Source organism: Lutjanus erythropterus, chromosome 6, assembly GCF_056507025.1.
Source record: "Lutjanus erythropterus isolate fLutEry1 chromosome 6, fLutEry1.hap2, whole genome shotgun sequence".
NCBI classification, from domain to species: Eukaryota; Metazoa; Chordata; class Actinopteri; order Lutjaniformes; family Lutjanidae; genus Lutjanus; species Lutjanus erythropterus.
Genome location: NC_139322.1, coordinates 34,764,579 through 34,786,011, shown reverse-complemented (window position 1 = coordinate 34,786,011; position 21,433 = coordinate 34,764,579). Strand labels below are relative to the sequence as shown.

The window sequence follows — 21,433 nt, the reverse complement described above, 5'->3', positions numbered from 1 at the left end:
GGAGAAGGAGGAGGAGGAGGAGGAGGAGGAGGAGGAGGAGGGAGAGCGAGACGATGAGGGGAGTGGTGTCTTGAGGCTACGGGTGGAGGCTCACTCTACATGTTTTAACAGTTACATTGCCAGACTTGTTCATTTGGTGTGATGGTGAGCAGGAGACACATGGCAGGTTGGACTCTCAAAGTCTGCAGTCAGTAGCTGAAGTCAAGACAACTACAATCACACTTTAGGACAAAAACACACATGAATGATGCACATCTTTTCAACAGGAGGAGAAACCATCCAAGTGTTGGTGTCAAAAATAATCAGTACAGTGAGTCATAGACTGAGATTCATTTATTAAGCACAGATGCTAACGTATGTTTATGAGCTATTTACATGTGGATATGGGGTTGTTTTCACAGGTAACATTGCACTGGCAACTCAAATACATTTGGGAAAGGTAGTATTTCAAATACCTAGTAAAATGAATCAATAATCTATCAAATCTTGATAAAGCATTGATTAAATGTTATAATCCAGTAAAATAAGAAACAGCAAAAGTTTACATCAAGGATTCCAGAGAATGGAGAAGACAGCTGTTTCACCGGATCTGAAAAACAAAATCAAAACATGATATTACTCCAAGAGGATGAAATGCATCACATCCAAACAGTTGATTAACTCAAAACAACTTTTGGATGTTGACCCTCTTCTGGAAACAATCTGATCCAATCTGCAGGACAGTCCCGAACAACTGCAGCTCTTTTGTTATTATTTCACAGTTGAAAAGCGTTATCAGGATCTGGGGGTATCTGTGGTATGCCATAACGTGCCACTGCAAGAAAAGGTTGGCAGCTCCACCATGCTGGAAGAGTCATTCAGAACAATGTGCGGCAATTAGAGAGCTGTTTACCCAGTTTCCCCAGGGAATTATCACTCTAAGTTCATACGTCAAGTACAGGAAAACGTGTTTCCATTGTTACAATCTAACACCCCAAAGCTTTTCAATTCCGTCCAGTAACACCCTTTAAAAATTACAAGGCTGAATTACACCACCAAACATTGTGCTAACTAAATCGTTCCAACTGGCCTCATACAGAACCACTCACACAAACAGATCTGTCCTTACGTAGCACGAACGAGAGACTGAAGAGAATGTGACATACATGAGTTACTGTCTGCTTATATTTTCTCTTAAGTATTAACAAAATGAATGAGTGGTTCATCAAATAACCTAACACACCAGGTGGTTACAATAACAGAATTTAATATTCTGTCCTCCGTATTATCATCATCATAATCATGGCTTGCCAATTTACCAAGGGTTTTAATTTCATTAAATTCACATATTTTGTGTCCAATATCTTCCTCTGTTGCACCCGACAGCGTCACATGAACTAATATCTCTGACTGTCACATGAGCATTTTTCATATCAAGATGTTATTTAGCATCTAACCTCATTACGTTCATCATTCACTCTCCATTTCTGCTCTGATGACTCCCCATCGTCAGCTGGGCTACCAATATTTTCTCATTGTTTTGGGGCCTCACATGCCACTGTCAGATTATACTGACACTAAATTAAATCATTAACTAAAATAAATTTGGAAGACTTGGAGCTCTGTGCTGTGAAATTCCTTGATTAGAAACGTTTACCAGTCTGACTTGATGACAGGATTGTCTGAAGGCTATGATAATGAATTATTGCCAAACTTGATGGGAAACATGACAACATGGTGGTTGTTTCTCAGTCTGGTGCTCCAGCTGGACCTAACTGCACTCTTGAAAAACATCAAATGTCTGCGTAGCTTCAAGCTTTAAAGCTTCTCTGGCATTTTCGCCCCAACAGAAACATGATGCTGAGGTTACAGCGAGGTCAGAGTCACCCAGAGGTTAAATTCCAAAAAAAATCGGACAAGCAGCAACATACCACACAGCAACTCCAGCTGCATTTGATTTGCTGCTAAATATGCACATTTCATGTATTGAGGGAATCTACTTACTATGGAAGTCTGGTGTTTTTTTGTTTTTTTTTTTCGAAAAAACTCAGATTTAAGATGAGATGAAACTTGACTGATGCCTGAGTGAAGTGTGCCGACTCTCACCGTATATTTGTCCCATTTCTTCTCCGGGTCATACGGCTCCCAGCGACTAGCAGGGAAGATGTGTTTGTTCTTCTCGTACCAGCTCCGCAGCACAACTTTACCTGCGTGAGACTTAAGGCAAAACAGTACAACTGGGTTAACTTTGACATTAGGGCTACATGACATGGTAAAAAAAATATTGTGACTAATTTGACTAAAACTGCCATATGAAATGTGATTAGTGGGAATGATCATATTTGGATTACAAATTTCATTTTGACTGCAAAAGGACCTTATAAAATTGTGATAACGTGATATTTGGTGGGGTCTATAACAAACAGACATGTTTCAGCTTTCCCACACATTTTTTCTTTTTTAAATAATTGAGATTTGGTTCTTCAATTTGGATACTACACGTGGACATATTACAATTTCAATAGCAGTGCAGTTAATTGTGCAGCCCTAACTGACATGGGTTTTAAATGTGGGCACAGTCCATGTCAGAGTCATTGTTATGGATGGGCCCTGGGGGGCCAGGCCTCTCCAGCTAGCATCCTTACAGCAGAGTGCTGTGCCCACTCAAAAAAAAACGTGACAGCATATTTTACTACAGAGTTGAAGTTCTGACTGCAATGTATTAAAATGTCAGCTGTTTACAGAAGCCTTGAGACAACAAACAAGAAAAAGGAAATCTGATGAGCCATTTTCTAAGTCTGAAGCCTAAGTCTAAACTGTTTTCTCTCCAGAGTTTAAGACTTAAAAGACCTGAGACTTAAAAACAGGTTAAAAAAAAATGCTTTGCCAGGATAATTTCTCTAACCGGTTGATTCCACTACAGTTCTGATCCATCCTCCACATGGCTGCAGCCCCCACCAGCAGCTTTCTTTGCTCTTTGTGCTTCTACGATAGATAAGCAGGCTACGTGGTTCAATAGTTTCTTTTCTGCTGGTCTTTATGATTGTGAGTCTGCATGGGGTCTTTTATTTTGAAAATTAACCAGATTCTCTCGCCTTTTCAGTGTCTGACTTCCTGCCCGTTTGATCTGCTCTGTGCTAACTGATGCAGCATCCATCAAAAGCAGACCTCCCATGTATTTGAAGCAGACCAGAGAGCCGCTTCTGGGATGTGCCGAGGCCTTACTGGTGGAATCATAAGCATTGTATAGAACGGCTGCGATCAGCTCCAGCTGACGTGGTGCAGCCACAACGCCACCCTGCCACACCTGGTGGAATTTAGCCGAAAGTTGCTTCATTTTTATTTATTTATTTTTTTTAAAGTGTTGCCATGATATGTTTCAAGTGTTTGTTGTTGTAATAATCATTTTGGCCACAAGAGGCTGAAACACACCACTACACCATGCTCTGAACAGGACTTAAAGAGTGTGCATGCATGTGCTCTTCCAGTGAGTTTTAATTTCTCCATGCAGTCTAAACACAAGGTTATTATATGTTAGCAAGTTACGTAATGTTGCTGTAATGTCTGTCATTTGGCACCAATTCAAATACATTTCTAGCCCCACCTCCCCTCAAAATGTTCATCTGCCAAGAAGTTTTTTCCCCCACCTGTTTTCACAGAAGAAAAAAAAAACCCTCAGAAAAACGATCCCGACAAAACATTTTTTTTTTCACCTGTGAAACAGGTGTGTTTTTACCACAGGAGGGAACGCAATTTAGATCAGGCTTAGAAAATGGATCACCAAGTCATGATTTTGAATGGAAAATGGAATTCAATTATGTTCTCATACAAGCAAGTCACATGTGTGAAGAAGAGTGATAACCTGTCAGTCCTCCACTGACATACTGTACAGTCTGCATGTGTTTTCGTTGCTGCGAAAAGTCAAGAATGTCATTGAGCAGCGAGTGCAGTGTTCCTCTTTTTCCATTAAGCTTCATAGTCAAATCAGGATTTTAACAGGCTTAAGGGCTTCTTAAGGTAAGGACAAATCTACATCACAGGTCAACCACATGTCCTCATTGAGATACATTTCTTTCTCTTCCTCTGAGGGTTTTTATAAATCACTCCTAAGCTAGGGCTCCTTGCTCTCTGTTTTTGAATGTGGCCCCAGGTCTTTTATAATTGAGACTAACATCAATTCACATCAGCCTCAGTCTGTTTTGGCTGTAAAACTAATCCTCACCTCATCTTTCTCCACCGTGGCATCGTTCACCAGTCGAATGTCATCATGGACGTCAAAGCTGAAAAGAGGACCTGAAGGAAAAAAAAAGACCAACTGAGTGAAAAGGCAGAAAACACAACCTCATCATGTATAACTGAATGGTATGTAAGAACAAATCAAGGTGTGGTATACCAGCGAGCTGCTGGTATTCACTCACCGGATTTGCCTCTGGCTTTGGTCACGATGAAGTCGTAAAAACTGTGGTGCTGAATGAGACAAAGTTCAGATAGACAGATCAGATACAGTTCATATACACCCTGACAGAGTGCCAGAGACCCCTCTAGATCCCCAGACTCCTATTAGAGAAACAGTGTTTAAGAATATCCTCATATATTAGGAATAATAAACAATGAGCCATGCATAGACAAAGAAAAAAATAAAAATCTAAATGTTTAAATTTTATCTGTCTGGGCGATGTTGCAGCTTGAATGGAATAATTAAGTCTCTGAAGTTCAACCTGAGTGTGAGTGTACAGTAGGTCTTAATTACATTAAGCGATTCACAGTTGTATGCCTGCCAACCAGTCAAGGTACAGTTTACATACGTGTCTGTACAGGCTCACACAGAATTTAATAAAGGTGCATTTTTTGGCAAAATGGAAGACATCACTATATGGACTATATGGACTATGCCAATGAACCTGTGATGAATACATGAGTGTCAGGTGATAATTACAACAAACGTCCAACACAATGTAAATCTGAAATTTCATTTGTCGAGTCAAAAATGTGTTTTGTGAGGTAAAAAAAAAAAGTAAGCTCGCAACTAATGATTTTATTTTGTTGATTAATCTGTTTGGTTTATAAAATGTCACAAAATTCATAAAAATGTTGATCAAAGCTCAAGATGACCTCCTCAAAGATATTCAGTTTGACTGACTCATTGCTTTTATTTTCATAACAAGTCTGAAATGTGTCTTGTGTGCATGCATGGCAGCTCCATTTGCAACACCATAAACAACAAAAATCAGGACAAGAAACAAAATACATACATCCAACATGACATTACAATCACAAAAGTTAAGATAGGAGAGAAACAACCCTCTACATTTACCAATTCAAACAAAGAAGATGACATTCAAGGCCCTTTAAAGAATTTGATCCGGAACTGAGCTCTGTATTTTATTTTAATATTGACTGCTGCACAAAGATGTTTTTCAGTCTAACCTTATTAAATCTGAATTCACTGTTCAGGACATGGCTGGCATTAGAAACAATTTTGTTGGCCAATATAAATACGTTATTGTGGTCGGATGAGTCATAGAGTTTCTCCAAAGATTGGCCTGAAATCTTTGTGCAGATTTTTATTGGGTGGAGCAGTTTTGACTTCAGAGCAGTGGACAAACACTTGTACCATGTACTATTAAAGTACTGTACAACACTCATAATCACAGAGGGAACAAAATCAGAACAACAACTTGTCTACTCACACCAAAACGCCTGAGGTGGCAGAGGAAATAAATTTGTTTTGTCTTTTTGCAGACAAGCCCAACGTGATCTTTCCACGATAACAGATGTTTAATCACGGCACCCAAGTATTTATATGAAAATACCTGCTTTATTTGTTTTCATAAGGGATAACAATAGAAAATTTATGAAAGTCAGATGGTGAGCCAAATACAATCTCTTCGGCTGATGCAGGGTGGTCAGTTAGAGATGCCCTTGGCAAATTCACACACAACAAAAATCATACACAGCAATTATTATAACCCAGTTAAACTTCAAAGCATAAGACTCATGGAGGAAAATTACTGCTGGAGGCGTTAAAAGGAACCAGACACTTTTCTTCACTTACTGTGGGATTTTCATTTGTTTCCCCTTTATGGAAGCAAGTAGTCAAATGTATTGGAGGGCTGCCGCGTTGCCAGAATCTCCCCGGCTGAGCTTGTTAGGGGAGGGATCTCTGAACAAAATTTGGACTTGCATTTGCAGGATTTATCGGTGCTTCAAGGATTGTTCTTTACCATTGGAAGAATCAGACAAAGCCTGTTTTTGATAACTGGCTAAAGTTGACAAAGGATATTGCCTCTTTGAAACTGCTAATAGCAAGGACCAATAATTACCAAGGGAGGGTTTATCAGGTCTAATTGTTCACTTCTGTCCATAAAGAAAGAAACACAAAGGAATGAAAATATTCCTAACATTTTATTAAAACCTGCTTAGTACCCTCTTTTTTCTTTTCTCTCTTTATTTATAGTATTAGTTTAGCATTACTCATATTATTACATAGATTGTTAAGTGCCAAGAATTGTTGTTTGTTAGTTTTATTTTATGTTAACTTTCTGTAGTGTGCTGTATCACGTTACAATGCATTGTTTATAAAACAGAAAAACGAATAAAAACTTGAATTACAAATACGATCTTTGTGTATCTCAAGAGAATTTCATAAAGGTAAATCCAGAAAGAAAATTTACTTTTTTTCTTTAAAAATTACTTAACCTGATTAACTGATTATGAAAATAACTGATGATCTATTCAGTAGTTAGTTAATCAATTAGTTGTTTAATCATTACAGCTCTATAAAAAATATGTTCTATGAGGTCACACTGACCAGTGACAGTGAACTTAACACCACTAAAATTTATTCACTGAATCCTTGAGTCGAAGTGGATGTTTGTGCCAAATTTGAGGAGATTCCCTCCGGGCGTTCCTGAGACACCTCGTTCACAAGAATGGGATCGACAGCCTGGGAACATAATGCTTCCAGCCTTGGCTGTCACCAGTGTCGAGGCACAGCAGAACCTGTTTAGGACTCTTGGGAGTGTGAACACAGACGCACAGCAGAGTTGTTGACTCTGCTGTCAGACTGATGTTTAACAAGATGAAGCGAACCAAATCAAAACAAAGTAAATCGGCAGTGGATCTGCGGTTCTCTCAAGTGTGTTTTTAAGGCACACAGTACTCACATGTGGGATTATCAAATCCTCTTTGATGTACATCAGCTGCTCCACTCCAGCAGACCTGCACAGAGGAGAAATAATTTTAACATTATGTCAAAGTCCACTCAGGTGGGAGTGAATGTAAGAAGGTAAACCAACTAGTTTCTGACTTTGGCAACTTCTGGTGGTATCAACGGTGACACGCTGGCAGAGAGCAGTGCATGAATGGACAGTTCACCCCAAAAACAAATATACATTTTCCCTCTGGCCTGTAGTGTTATTTATTCATCTAGATATTTTGGTGTGAGCTGCAGAGTTTTGGAGATATTTACCACAGAGATGTCTGCCTTGTCAGACATCTGCCAGAGATGTCCCCAATATAATGTGACTACATGGCACTTGGCTTGTGGTGTTCAGAGCACAAAAGAATACATTTGAAGAACACAAACCCAACAGACCTTGTTGTGAGCAGTTTCATGTGAGAACTACGTTCTTTCTAGTAGAAAATAAAGTAGTTCCAGTAGATTCTAAAGTATTTCCTACATGAAACTGCTCACAGTATGGTCTGTGGATTAACCATGGCATGATTTTTGGAAAGAGACACTGGATTTAATATTTTTCAAATAGGTTTTTGTGCTTGCCAACGTCCCAACCCTAGTCTAATATCATAACATCAAGATTTAAAAGCCACCCAGGGTCAGGGGGGACAGGGTCCAAAACTAAGTCCCAGCAAAAGCCAAATGTGGGTACATTTTCCATTTGCAGAAAACATTTAGCACCTTAAAATGAATGAATAGAGAATCAGCCAGAGAATGCAAAAATGAAGTATGGGTTTATTATTGTAATTATTATCAGGCTATACCTCTTTGCACCTGATTTATTAAAGGAAAACAGCTCATATAATCACACTATTTACTGCCCAGTGAAAATGTGCTTTAAAATAAAAATTATTTATGAATCTACTATCTTTTTTCAGCTTCATTGTTATAGTGTGTAATAGAAATACGACGACGATATCATCATCCATCGTGATGTTTCACTGCAGACATCGCCCATTCCTAATGAAGACCAAGACATCGATGCTGGGAACACAATAAACCAAACAAGGACACAACTTGGAGAGTATATACAGAGATATTTCAGGCTGACTGTGGAGCAGTTAACACAAAATGAAAGAAATGCCGTAACAAAGACTTGAGTTGAAAAACTCAAGTCTTTGTCTTATAGTATTAGGAGCATCTGTGTTCTGACATCTCTTATGGCTCTGCCATGAGTTAGAAGAGACACTACTCAAACTTATTGTTTTGAGACAGTGAAAATACAATCCAAGAAGTCCTTAATAATGTCCACCAATCCCCGGTGTTAACACGGGTCTGTTTTCAGTCAAAACACTACTTACACTGTCATCAAGGAAGATTACAGGGTAAAAATGTTTTTCTGTTAGACTGATCGCTTCACTCTCGCACACAACAGGAAGGAATGTGGGAAAGTAGAAATCAGAGGAGGAAGATAATCTATCATTATTATGGGTTTGACAAACAGTGAAAATAAGTGTACTCATTAGGGCTGGGTGATAAAACGATTTGGAAACGGGATCGCAATAAAATGTATGTCGATGGCAATGATAACTATGGTCATTTTTACTTGATATGGATAAACCCTTATAGATCCAAACAGCGTGTCATGCAGCAGAAGTTAAAAGACAGCAATTATTCTGCAGTGTTGGGGATGCCCGTCATAGTACACGCCCACTTTGCAATGTTTGTTTGTGTATAGGTGAGGAGAAGTAGCATTGACATAACAAAAAGAGTGGAAGATGAGTGGAAGTGAGGAGCTGTTATCCTCAAAAAACTGATGAATTTGTGGATAAAAAAGGTTACACAACGTCAGTTATTTGGAAGTGGTTTGGCTACTTGAAAGGTGACGACGCACAGACAAAGACGATATGCAAAATGTCATCAGTTGGTGCCAACCAGAACGGGAAACACAACAAACCTTTTCCATCCCTTGAAAAGGTAGCATCCCAGCGACTACATTGAGAGAATGAAAATCCAGCCCAAAACTGCAGCACGTCCCCCAGTAAGTGTTACTCAACAGCCGAGTACTAATGCTGCTGTGAGCAGCGCTAGTGGAGCTGTACCAAAACAGCAATCAATATTGTCTTCTTTTGCTGCCGTGACTCCATATGAGAAGCGATCGAAAAGGAGCAGAGACATAACAGACGCAGTGTCATACTTTCTAGCCAAAGACATGATGCCCATGAGCACCGTGGAGAAAGACGGATTCAAGAAATTAATTAAAACGCTAGACTGCAGGTACGAGCTCCCAGGCAGGAAATATTTCTCTCAACTTCTCTCTACTTCTCTGTCATTTGTTTGTTTTTTATATTAGGTTGTACCACTACAAACATTTGAGATTGAAATGTTTGCTGCCCTGGGAATTTGATGTGATAGAAAGTCACAAATTATACTTTTATTTACATATTTTTGCATGTTTTAGGTTGTTTTAATTAGTTGTTTTCCCAAAAAAACAAAACAAAACTGGAGAATGTTTGCACTTGGTGATAGAAGGCGTACTGCTTCACTTTATTTTTCTTTTACACTAGAGGGCAATGCACAAAGCATGTTTGCTTGTTTACAGTGTTATTACAAACTGTTTGCACAGTTCTTTACTTTATATTACCTAACTTTATATTAAGAAACTATATTCTAAGTTCATCTAATGAATCATTTGGTTTCTTCAGGTGTCAGACTTTATCAGGATACTTTTCAAAGTCACAGCACTATCAGATTATATATCGTGATAAATATCGATATCGATCAATACGGGGAAAATTATCGTGATAATATTTTTTTCCATATCGCCCAGCCCTAGTACTCATTCAATCATTAATAGAGTATGATTTGTTATACAACATGTAGGTCTGACCAAGCAACATGTGGAACATCACTGTGGGCCTCTAAAGACTATAACCACCTGTTAAAATATGTCTGTCCGTGTGCATGAGGATCCAGTCTGAGAGGCTAATGTTGACACTTAGGCTAAAAACATGGTGTAAATGGCGTCTTTTGGGTCAAATTTTAATGTCACGGCTTACAGACACTTGGATTACACCACACGAGCAGTATGGAGACATTTTTTGTTTTGTTTTGTTCTTTTTTTACATTTTAATACTGGTCACCATTCAGTTCAACTGAACTGGATTTGGCTGCAACACTGTTTTCAGCTGAAGCTCTGGGAGATCTTCACCCATCCTCACATCAGCACAGAGGTGAGTAGATATTGAGTGACATTTCATTTTTGGGTGAACTATCACTTTAAGAGAAAGATACACAGATAACATGAGCAAGACGTTATTTTTTTTTTCTTTTAGAGCAAATTGCCCCCCTCCCCCTGCATGAATACAATTTGAATTTTGATTATTTTGTTGGTAACTGCTGTATAATTGCAATACTACTAGGCCTGCAACTAATAATTATTTTAAAATGGTGAAAAGTGCTCATAACAGTTTTCAAAGCCCAAGTTGTAATTGTTATTTGTGATCTAATAATTGTTGCAGCTCTAAACTTTTACACTTCAGTAATGCTTACAGACCGCATCACTGAAGTGAAATTAATGTGAAGCACACTCTCTCATACAATACTGTTTAACTGAGACTCGTTTCCTCTTCGCCATCTCACCTGAGCTCACTGAAGTCCTTTCTGAGGACTTCAAGAGCCCTCTGCAGGAAGTTCTGGATGGTGTTGCCTTTCTTCATCTGCAGGCCAAATACACACAAAAACAAAATGAAAACACGAAAAGCCACAATGATGAGTAAATCGTTTGACCAAGCAAGTGTGCGATGGGACTGTGTACTGTTATTTCCCCACAAATTTCTTCTGGTACAACATTTTCTGCCATATTGCACAAAAAACTATTTTGACAATTGATTATCAAAATAATTTAACAGTTTAATTCTGTTTTTTATCTGGCAAGTACGGTGCCAGATTTACTGGCTCTGGGCAAGTGAGCAACCTTTACTGTCGAGCCCTGTGTTATTGATGCTCCTCACAGAGTTTGCAACCAGTCTCGCAGCTCATGACGTCTTACCTTGACAGTCTTACGATGTCCAGAGCCGTCCCAGTAGCTGAACGTAATCTCAATCTCCTCACCTGGAGACAAACGCAGACATTATTTTTTTTTGGATTGGGAGTCGGTCTGAGTGTGCATGTGCGTATGTTTTTGTACATATAGCAGTGAAAAGACAAAAAAAGTGAGGAACTCTACAAAACTGAGGCATTTGCATGGTTACACTGGGGAAAACAAGGGATGTATGTGAGTAATTCTGACACTTACTCTTAATTTTCTCCTGTTTGAGCTCCCACTCCTGCCTGAGCTCCTCTCTGAGGCGATTCTCCTCCTCCTGAACACAACAGCAGGCAAAACTGATGTGGTGAAAATGTGAAAGTTTTTAAGAGGGCCTTGCTGCATTAACATAACATTAGTGACTGGAATCATAACAAACGAGCATGTCACAGTATAAAAATGATAACTTTACAACTGCATTAACTCTCTGAACAGCCTTATTTAATGATCTTAGATAATGCCACAAGTGTTGGGTAAGATTTGTTTTGTAAAAACACAGCTCACAGGGACAACTGCAAGAGTGTGATTTGCCTGGTATTTACGAGTTACTTCTTGCCCTAATTATTGCTCTGTTACGTGTCTTTTCTGCAGCTTGCCAGGTAGAATAAAGTTGTAAATCCTTCCAGTTTTAATTGAATTGATGGCATACATCTAAATAAATGCATGAAGCTACCTGTAAAACACGGATCAAATATATTCCTAGAATCATACCAGTCTTGTGTCACCACACAGCAAAAACTGAGAACCTCACCTCTCTGTCTCGATCGGGAAGGAAACTTGTGTCCACGTCTGGATTTTTCCCCAGTTTCTTCTTTTTAACTGGAAGGTCTGTGAGACCAAGTGAAATGTCCATATGAACATGTTATATATCCTGTTTGTTAACTCCATACAAAAGTGTGAAAATTATGTGATGCTGCTGGACTGTTTCAGGTCAGGAACAGTGCCTTGAGGTTTTTGGATAAAACTTCAAATGTCTGATGTCATAAGAAATTCTTGAACAACATCCTAAATTCAAATAATGTGATTCAGATTAAACAAGTTAAATAAACTGTTTTCCTTTTTGCATGGAAAACAGGAGAGCAAAAACATGAATTCTGGAAATTATTAAATCTATCTTTATTCAATAAATTTGACCTAACAATGCTCTGGACTTACTGGAAATATCTGGACTACACAAGTCAGAAACAATCCTATGCAGCCACCACTCGAATCCCATTTTACAAATAATACAATACAAATAACATTAGTGTAGGCCAGGGAATTTCCAAAGTCTGAGACTTTGGGCTTCCCCTCAGACAGAGCATAGGAAAAAAATGCCTCCCTTTGTTAACTTGCTTAGTGTTGCTTAATTCTTCTTTTATTTGTTCTCACAGACACTCAACAACGGAGCCAACATAGCTTAAGGTTGCTGCTTTACATGAATTCAGACTACACCAAATACATTTAGGTCTGTCCAAATGCAAGTGGGGAAAAACATAAACTGAATCTCTGAACTATCTCTATAATCAAATCACATACTCTCAGGCTACTTTGTGAAAACACTTAGAAAGCCTCTGGTGTAACCGAATCTTTGCATGGAAATGTGCAGAAATACTGAGTTTAAATAGAATTGACATAGCATTTGAATGTTGATTCAGTGCAGCCCTGGAATCTTCATCTGACAAGAAAGCAAAGAAGTTTATTACCCCAAAGGTTCTAAGTAGGACCTTAAAATACAGAGCCACCATGGAGTAAATACTGTCATACTGTCATTACATTCTGCTTGGTGTATTACACAATAAATAAGTAACAAAATGAGTAGAAAAATCTAAATAAAAATATTGAGGGGCAACTAATTCTCCAAGATAAGCAACCTTTTCAATCATCAAATGCATGCAAGAGGCAAGTTTGATACAGTGACAACTCATAGCCTGCAACAAGGACACGTGACACGTTCGCTAAACCGGATTCTCCATTTTTAACTCCAGCAGGACCCTACATGTTTTTAATTCACTGGTGAAGCTTGGACCAGACTGGACTGAAAGATTGGGGGGAGAATAATCTTGCTAAGCCACACACACAAAAAGAACAGATCAAGTGAAAATGGACAGAGAAGGTCCAGTATACAGCTGAAGCAGACTCTCCTCGCTGTGGTTAGTTTGTGCTTAAACATTCTTAATGTCCATACTCACAGTCCTGCTCTTCCTCTTCATTCTCCTCCTCATCTTCTCCTTCATCTTCAGGATTAAACGATAAACTGGCTATTTTCCTCTTCTGTTCCTCCTTTCTCTTCTTCTCTTTCTGCTTCTCTAGTTTGCTGGAAACAGAAAGGCACAATTAAAGATGATGATGGCCATATAATCGTCACTAAATGCTGCACGCCCCCCCCGACTCTATTTAAATGTGTTTTCAATATACAGTACAGATTTTTCTATATTTCTTTCTGCAACCAGAAAAACTTGATTTATGTTTTACTCTCTGTGCCTCTTTTGACTTGGCTCTGTTCTGCTCGGTGTGACAAATTGAGCTGGACGCCACCCTGCGTATTGATTCACTTTTTATTTTGTTTGTTAGGCTTCCAGGCAACAGGTCTTTAGAAGTACAGATCTTTCAGTCTAAACTCATTTCCTTTCTACAAAGTTGTGATTGATAGTTTCATGAAACACTCATCAATCCTGATCCAAACACAACAGCTGGGAAATCATCCAGATGACACTTTCGCTGTCATTTGATCTAATGCACTTGCAAAACAAGAGAATGGAAAGTTATTAGCTGTACAGCCTCCCTATGATCATTGTTTTGTGATTTCTATGTCCTTGTCTTAGAAACGGCTCCTGTGAGCAATAAATCCTAAGTGCAGCTAAGGACAACTCCTGCTTTGGAATTTGAGAAGCCACTATTACAAACTAGGAATTGATCACAACGTGACTATTAAATCTCAGGCATGTTGGAAATCGTTAAAAGAAGATGGAAAGGAAATTCTTGGAACACAATCAATTTCCTTCCTCAAATAATAGTGTTGCTTACACAAGAAGCAGAGTTGAGCATAAAAGACATGACAGGTTGTAAAGCAAATTGCTTCAGTTCCACTCTGTAAGAACTAGAATGCACAAAATACAAAGGCTGAGGTGATACACTTCTCTCCTGGTTCGATACTATCACGGTACTCTGGTGTAAATTAGAGCTGCAACGATTAAAAGACTTTTGAATTCATCATCAATTATTTTGATAATCGACTGACTGTTTTGAGTCATTTTTTGAGTGGTAAAAAAGTCTGAATTATCTGATTTCTGCTCTTAAATGTGAATATTTTCTGTTTCCTTCACTCCTCTATGACAGTAAACTGAATGTCTTTGAGTCGTGGGAAGAAGAAGGCATTTGAGGACATCATCTCAGGTTTTGGGACACACTGATCAACATTTTTTACCATTTTCTGATATTTATTGGCAAACAACTATTAAGTAATTTAGAAAATAATCAACGAATTAATTGACTCTGAAAATAACGGTCAGTTGTAGCCCTAGTGCTGATTCAATATGTATTGTGATTCTTAAGTATTACCATATTATGATTTATTGTAGTTTTTGTTTGCTCACTAGACCATGTGACAAGTTGAATTATACACTTTGTGAGACTGTATATCATGATTGATCTTTCCAAAAACTATTCACGTCACATGTGAGACATTCTGAGTTTTATTTCAGCAGCATCATTGCTATACTGCAGATTTTAACCACTGGCAAACAATTTTCCAGGGGAGTTTTTTCTTCCTCTTTCGAGGGCCTACAGGACAGGGGGTGTCACACACTGTAGATACTGTTAAGCCCCCTGAGGCAAACTGTGATTTGTGATATTGAGTTTGTGTTTGACTCTTTGAGGTTGCTGTAGCTGGTCTGTGTTGAGGGTTAAGGCCAGTAACAGATTGAGTTAGCAATGTGAAATCAGCTGATACTAGTTTCTTTGAAAATATCACAGGAAATTCATGCATTAAAGAATGAACACGTGTTTTTTTATCTTACGCATGTGAAGTAAAATGGATTTTTAATATAGATAATACTACTGTGTAGAGTTGGGTGAAAATTTTCCAAATGATCATTGTCAGCCCATCCACTGACGATTGGTGATATCATCATTGTAGATGATAATTCATCTCCAATCCTCTCTACGACGGCCGGCTTTTCACTCCCCCCTTCCACTGTTAAGTATACACTGGTCCTTCTCTGGCTACTACACAAAGCTTCTCCACAGACTGTGGAACCTGGATGCAGGGATTTGCTCCCCTTCAGTTACAAGAGATCTAACACTGACTTTGCTCCTCCACACAGAGCTGGGAAAATCATTTCTTTAAAAAAAAATCCGTTGCCTCCAAGCTTTTTGGCTCATAAAGCCTTAAAATGAATACTTGTGGCATCCATCACATTAGCTAGAACACGGCTATGAGCTTCTGCAGAGTGATTTGTTCTTCTTGAAATGTTTCATTTCAAAGATTTTTTGAGGCCTGAAGGTGGTACTTCACAAAAGGCCCATAAACTTTGGGTGTCCTGTACATCGCCAGTGATGTAGATGCTGTAATAATAAAATAGGGTGTGTCTCATGCACACATGATAAAATATTAACAGAAAACTTAAAATTCACACTTTCCAATGAGTCCACACAAATAAAATTGTGTGAATTAAATAAAACATAAATGTTTTCACATTGTTCAGTTCAGGAGCTACAGCTCTGCAGCACCCATACCTTTTGTAGAAAGTGACATGAATAATTTTATAGCCATTTTTTGCTATTTGTATCAGCTGAATAAGCCATTTTGTCATCTTTGCATTTGCAACGACGCTGTACAACCACTTTGAATGACCAAAACAATTGGTCACAATTTCTTAATATGTTCTTTTCACGGTTATTTGGGCACAAGTTCAGACCTACTGTTCACAATGTCTGTTTTATGTTACTTTTAGAAAAAAAAATTACAAACCTAGCATACACATTGCTTTCGTATTACTGTAACTGAGTTTGTGCTGAAAACAAAAATATGAATTTGGAATCACTGTGTGAAATTTACAAAAGTGTCAGAGCATGACACAGTTACCACAGTTTCTCAGTTAGGGCTCAGACCTCAAAGGGATGAAGAGCACAAAGCACGCCAAAAGGTTCCAGACCAGAAGTACACAAACACAGCCTTGTCCACTGGCGCCATCTATGGGAGACACTGGGTTCCACAGAGTTGTAAAACCGCCACAGGCTACTAAATTCTGTTGGCATTTGAAAGGACCACAAATTTATTCTTAGGACTGCATTTGCATATTGAGGCAAGGTGTGTGTTTTTGTTGCTCTGAACCTGTGTGTTACCAGCCATGATCTTGATTAAAAAAGGCAGCTTTGAGGCTAACCTCTGTGTGTGATGAGGTCTAGTGGGTTGGTTGTGGGAAGTGTCACACTCACCCAAGTGTGACAGAGGTACCAGAACAAAAGCCACAGAAAAAGTGTGTTATACTATCAGTGGAAGTTAAGTGATTTTAGATGGCTGTAAAGTGTGTAGATTAAATCAGATTCATAGTAACTGAATGACTGTGCATTGTGTTGGCTGCCACAGAAAATTAAAAAAAAAAAAAAGTTGGTGTCATTCTGCATTCCTCACGGCAGATTTTGTCTGGACTAGGGCTGAAGAATTAATTGAATTTTTTATGAAAATTGTAATATGCAACTGCAATTCTCAATTGAAGAGCAATATATATTAAAGGCAACATACGTCACAATACCATTTAAAATTATACATTGTCATGCTGCACAGATGTCCTGCACATCATATTAACATATACAGACTTAAAGGGACAGTTCTCCAAAAAATGAACATTCGGTCATTTTTTATTCACTGACATGCCGACTGAAGGTCTGGTTTAGTATTTTAGTCCACAAAATTATGCTGGAGTCTCCCAAACAATTTAAATGAATGGTGACAGGGACATTTGGATTATATCAGACAAGCAGTAAGGAGGCATTTTATCTTTTTCATCATTATTTTTTTTTTTTTTTTTTTTTTTTTTTTTCATCTGAAAACTGGTCACCATTCACTTCCACCGTTTGGAAGATTCTGCAACACTGGTTTCCTCTGAAAAACCAGCAAAGTTTTGTAGACTAAAAACTATAACATTCATTCATTTTTGGGCGATCTATACCTTTAAGAAAACATATTTATTTGGTACAGATCCCTGCAAAAATCACACAGTAATCATTTCAATATGTTATTCAAATGACATAAAATATATATGTTTAAAAAACTTTCAGCCCTCATCTGGACTGTGAAAAGCTGGTTACCAGCTATAGGTCAGACTAAGGTAAACTGAAACAGCCTAAAACCAGAGATGCCCTGACAATGGTTAGAGCCACAGACAGGAAACATAACATGCAATCATGTTAATCACTGAATCAGGCTTCACAGAATCTCGGTTTCCTTTATAATACTGTTTTGTCTGCAGCTGCAAAATGTTTCCAGCAGAAACAGTGGAACCCTTCTCTGCACCGGCAGGCTATTATACTAACAGCTACCCAAAACAGCTCATACTTGAGTGTATCACGAGACTCTCTCCTTACCATAAGATGCCATCAATTCTTATACTGTTTAATCTAAGTTGGCACCCATGGCCCAATCCAAACAGTGCAGGTAATAGATCTAATAAATCTTTTTAAGAGATAATCTATAAGATTCGTTTTGTATTTTGTTTAGCTGACATCTTTTTGTCTGATGTATTTTAGTTACTGGGAATGGCAATCATTAGTTTGTTTCTGCTCCCAGAAACATAAAATACATCAATTCATGCACACCAGAGGATATACAACAGCTGGAATCAACCAGATGTGCAACTGAACAATGCAGCCGTATGCTCTATATGTGCAATCAAATCTGCTGTGTGAGTGTGCCAGAGGGGCAGTAATAATAATAATTATAACTTACAGCTGGAGCTCCTTGGACTGCTCCTTCTTTGCCAGCTGTTTCTCTCTCTCCTTCACCAGCGCCTCCTGCTTGGCTTTCATATCATTCAGTGTCACCAGACCTAGTCAAGACATCAAAACAGACGAGTCAAACAAGAATCACTTCCATATTCTCTCTTAACTTCTTTGACTCTGCAGGGACATCCATGTCCCTGATGACATTACTCTCTGTCTCTCTCTCTGAGGCTGTAACATGTTTTTAAAGCTAGAGAAGATACTCATATTGTATGAAACTAGAGGACATAAAGCATCCATTATTACCAAGTATGACATTCTAGCCTGCTGAATAAAGCTCCGAAGTTGATAGATTTTTATGAAGTAAAACTGGCATGGCCATTTTCAAAGATGTCCATTCTCACCTCAAGACATTTTTTTGAATATTGGCTCAATTGGCAACCAAGACTCTCCCCTTTACAGACATGTCCGCTTTATGCTAATTCCATGCAGTTTACAACAAAAACTATGCATTTTCTGCATGCATGCAGGCTAAATGTTTATAACGTTTATAAATGTTACTTTTTTCTAATTTATTAAAATATTCCTGCATACTGGGATCCATAAACAGTACTGACCGAGTCTGACTGGAAAGCTGAAACTCTTGCCGCCAATGGGCGGATTTAATGAGTATTTATGTGCGATGATGTTATTGCACATAGTAGCCATTTCACTGCAGTAAGACCACTTTTTTGAAACTTAGCCTCTTTGTATTAAATGACCTGATGTGAGCTCCAGGATAATCACAACATCATAAAACTTCACAACCACAAACCAGAGACCTGGGGCATTCAAAAGATGGATGGGTTTCCTACGTAGGTATAGAAATGGGTTTGTGATCAATCATAAGAACAGAAATGCTCCCCATCCAAACACAAAAAATGCAATTCTTGCAAGAGATCTCCAACTGTCAAAAATTTTGATACAAAATCACAGCATAATTTGTCTATGGTGTTCCTCAAGGTCTTGGTGTCTTAATGTCGTATTTTGGAAGGATTTTGGCAAGTTTTATTAGTTCTCAAGTGGTGAAAAAGGCTACATTTTCCACCAAATTTGTGTAATAAATGGTAATAACCCAAAAATGAGACATGATAAAGCATGGGAAAGTTCATCATATACTTCAATCATAATGTCATAAGCCCTTATACACTCTGTTTCAAAATTTGACTAGGCACCTAAAGAAAGAATGATATTTATTACAGATTTATGACTAGAAAAACTTGACACAGAGTGCTAAGCAACACCTCAGATTAAAATTCAGGTTTTCAGTTTCCAGATGATGTACCATTTCTTCATGGCATATACTGCTGACCTGCTAGTGAGGATGGAATGAGTGGATGAGGTTAATGACGTTGTCACATACACTGAATTCAAAAGTCACTAAACAGTGATGCAAAAGTGTGTTAAGGGCTGCACAATAGGGTAAGAAAGTCATATTATGATTATTTGAGTAGAAATTGCGATTGTGATATGTGATACAATTAGTAGGAATTATCGTTTTAGCCCTGCAAAAAGTTAAATAGTTCATACTTCAAATTATGATAATGTAGCACTGTTGAGGTCTGTACCAAACAAACATGTTGTATTTGATCTAAAGAATAGAATTTGTAGGCCAGGGCATCTCGCAGCACCGTCAAGTGTTTTCTTAGACATTTTTTCCATGGTTTCAATTTAATTGTGTTTACTTGTACAGCCCTAATTGTGTTGTTGTTGTTTTTTTACATTTTTACATTTACATTTCATAGCAGCTCAGATGTAATCATTTCCTATGTCTGACAATACAATGTCTAAACTATTTGGGTCACATTAACTAATGAATGCATTAAACAACAGTCCAGTCACTTCTCATTCACACTGTAGTGTCACAGGAGGGTTCATGTGAATAAACAAAGACACTTACCAACTGTGCTGGACTTCAGCTCTGCCTCTACAGCATCATAGTGAGCTGAAAATTTCTTATCAATGTTGGACTTGACCATGTTGTCCTGTAAGACAAGAGAGACACAACAGAGACACGACATGTAGCTGTGTTAACCCATTCTGCCATTTCCGAAAACATTTTGAGTGACAGGATGCTCATAGGTGACTGTACTGTAGAATTACTGTTGCAGGCTTTACCTCACAAATAAGTTCACTTTCTGTAATTACCCTCAACTAGACATAAATGTTATGTGAGGTTTAGTAGAATTTCAGAAATACTCGGCGACCCCTTCACTGACCCTGCAGGTCGCTGTCCCTCAGGGCTCCACAGACTAAAACGTCTAATTATTTTTGACACAGGACATCCGTCTAAATTAGCTCACAGTAATTCCGTTTGACTGAAAAGTACGTTATACCTTAGTGTAAAAAGTTACAAACCTCAGCAATTTTCTGCTTAAGTTGTTCAAGCTGTTCTCTTTCTTTTTCTCGTTTTTTCATCAGCTGCATGGCTCTGCCAGCCTCACTGGCAGCTCCTTTGTACTGCGCCATGATGCTTTCTTAGCTTTCGACGCTTCCTTATATGAAATTTAAGACACAAAATACAGAAAGAGGAGTTAAAGTCTTAAAATAAAAGACTAATTTTCCCAGAACTATGAAGGTAGACCTCCTGCCACACCACAACAAGAAAAATGGCGGCGACGTCGAACTGCATGCCGGGTAGCGACAGTATTTCCAGGATGGCGAAGGCATGCCCCGCCCTAATCTGGCTCTTATTGGTTTACCCTGATATTCGTTGCCTAACTCCAGCCAATAATATTCCTCGTGCCTAATCCTAATCAATCCAAAGAAACGAAGGCAACGAGCGTCTAGCCAATCAGACTCAGAGTAGGGCGGGTCTTCACTTCGCCATGGTGCGGGAGAAAATTTAAATGGCGCGTGACATCATATCTAACGCGACACAGTAAACAAGACGCAATGGAGGACATGCAGTGGTTTGGTCGTCGTTATTCTAGGTATGTGGATGTTTATCACAGCAAGGAGACGAACTTTGTATGAGAAAAGGATCCGGGCCGCGAGGAGACATACAGGAGGGTCCGGGAGCGGCTACATTAATACCAATACAAGAACGAGCTCATGTTGGCACACCGGAAAAAGCGCAGGAAGGGAGGCTGACTCTGGCTGTATTATGTGTATCTTGTTACAACGTGTTTCATTTAAGGCACGGGTTTCATAGACTGATGTCTATGGAATCACGATTATCTTATTTGAGCCCGTAGACACTCAACAATTGAGCCAAATTAGCTTTGTAT

At 38.6% G+C, this 21,433-nt stretch overlaps 1 protein-coding gene across 1 annotated transcript; it reads right to left on the bottom strand.

Annotated features, from left to right (window-relative positions):
- Positions 1 to 315: 315 nt before the first annotated feature.
- Positions 316 to 20,827, bottom strand: fam50a (family with sequence similarity 50 member A). The gene is made up of 13 exons (XM_084721769.1): positions 20,562 to 20,827; positions 20,104 to 20,188; positions 18,172 to 18,271; positions 13,415 to 13,539; positions 11,995 to 12,071; positions 11,454 to 11,520; positions 11,208 to 11,269; positions 10,799 to 10,875; positions 7,146 to 7,200; positions 4,398 to 4,446; positions 4,202 to 4,272; positions 2,086 to 2,196; positions 316 to 589 (listed from the first exon to the last, which is right to left on the bottom strand). Exons 1-13 carry the CDS (start codon positions 20,670 to 20,672, stop codon positions 581 to 583), a joined length of 999 nt encoding a protein of 332 aa, XP_084577895.1. The 5' UTR covers positions 20,673 to 20,827; the 3' UTR covers positions 316 to 580.
- Positions 20,828 to 21,433: the final 606 nt, after the last annotated feature.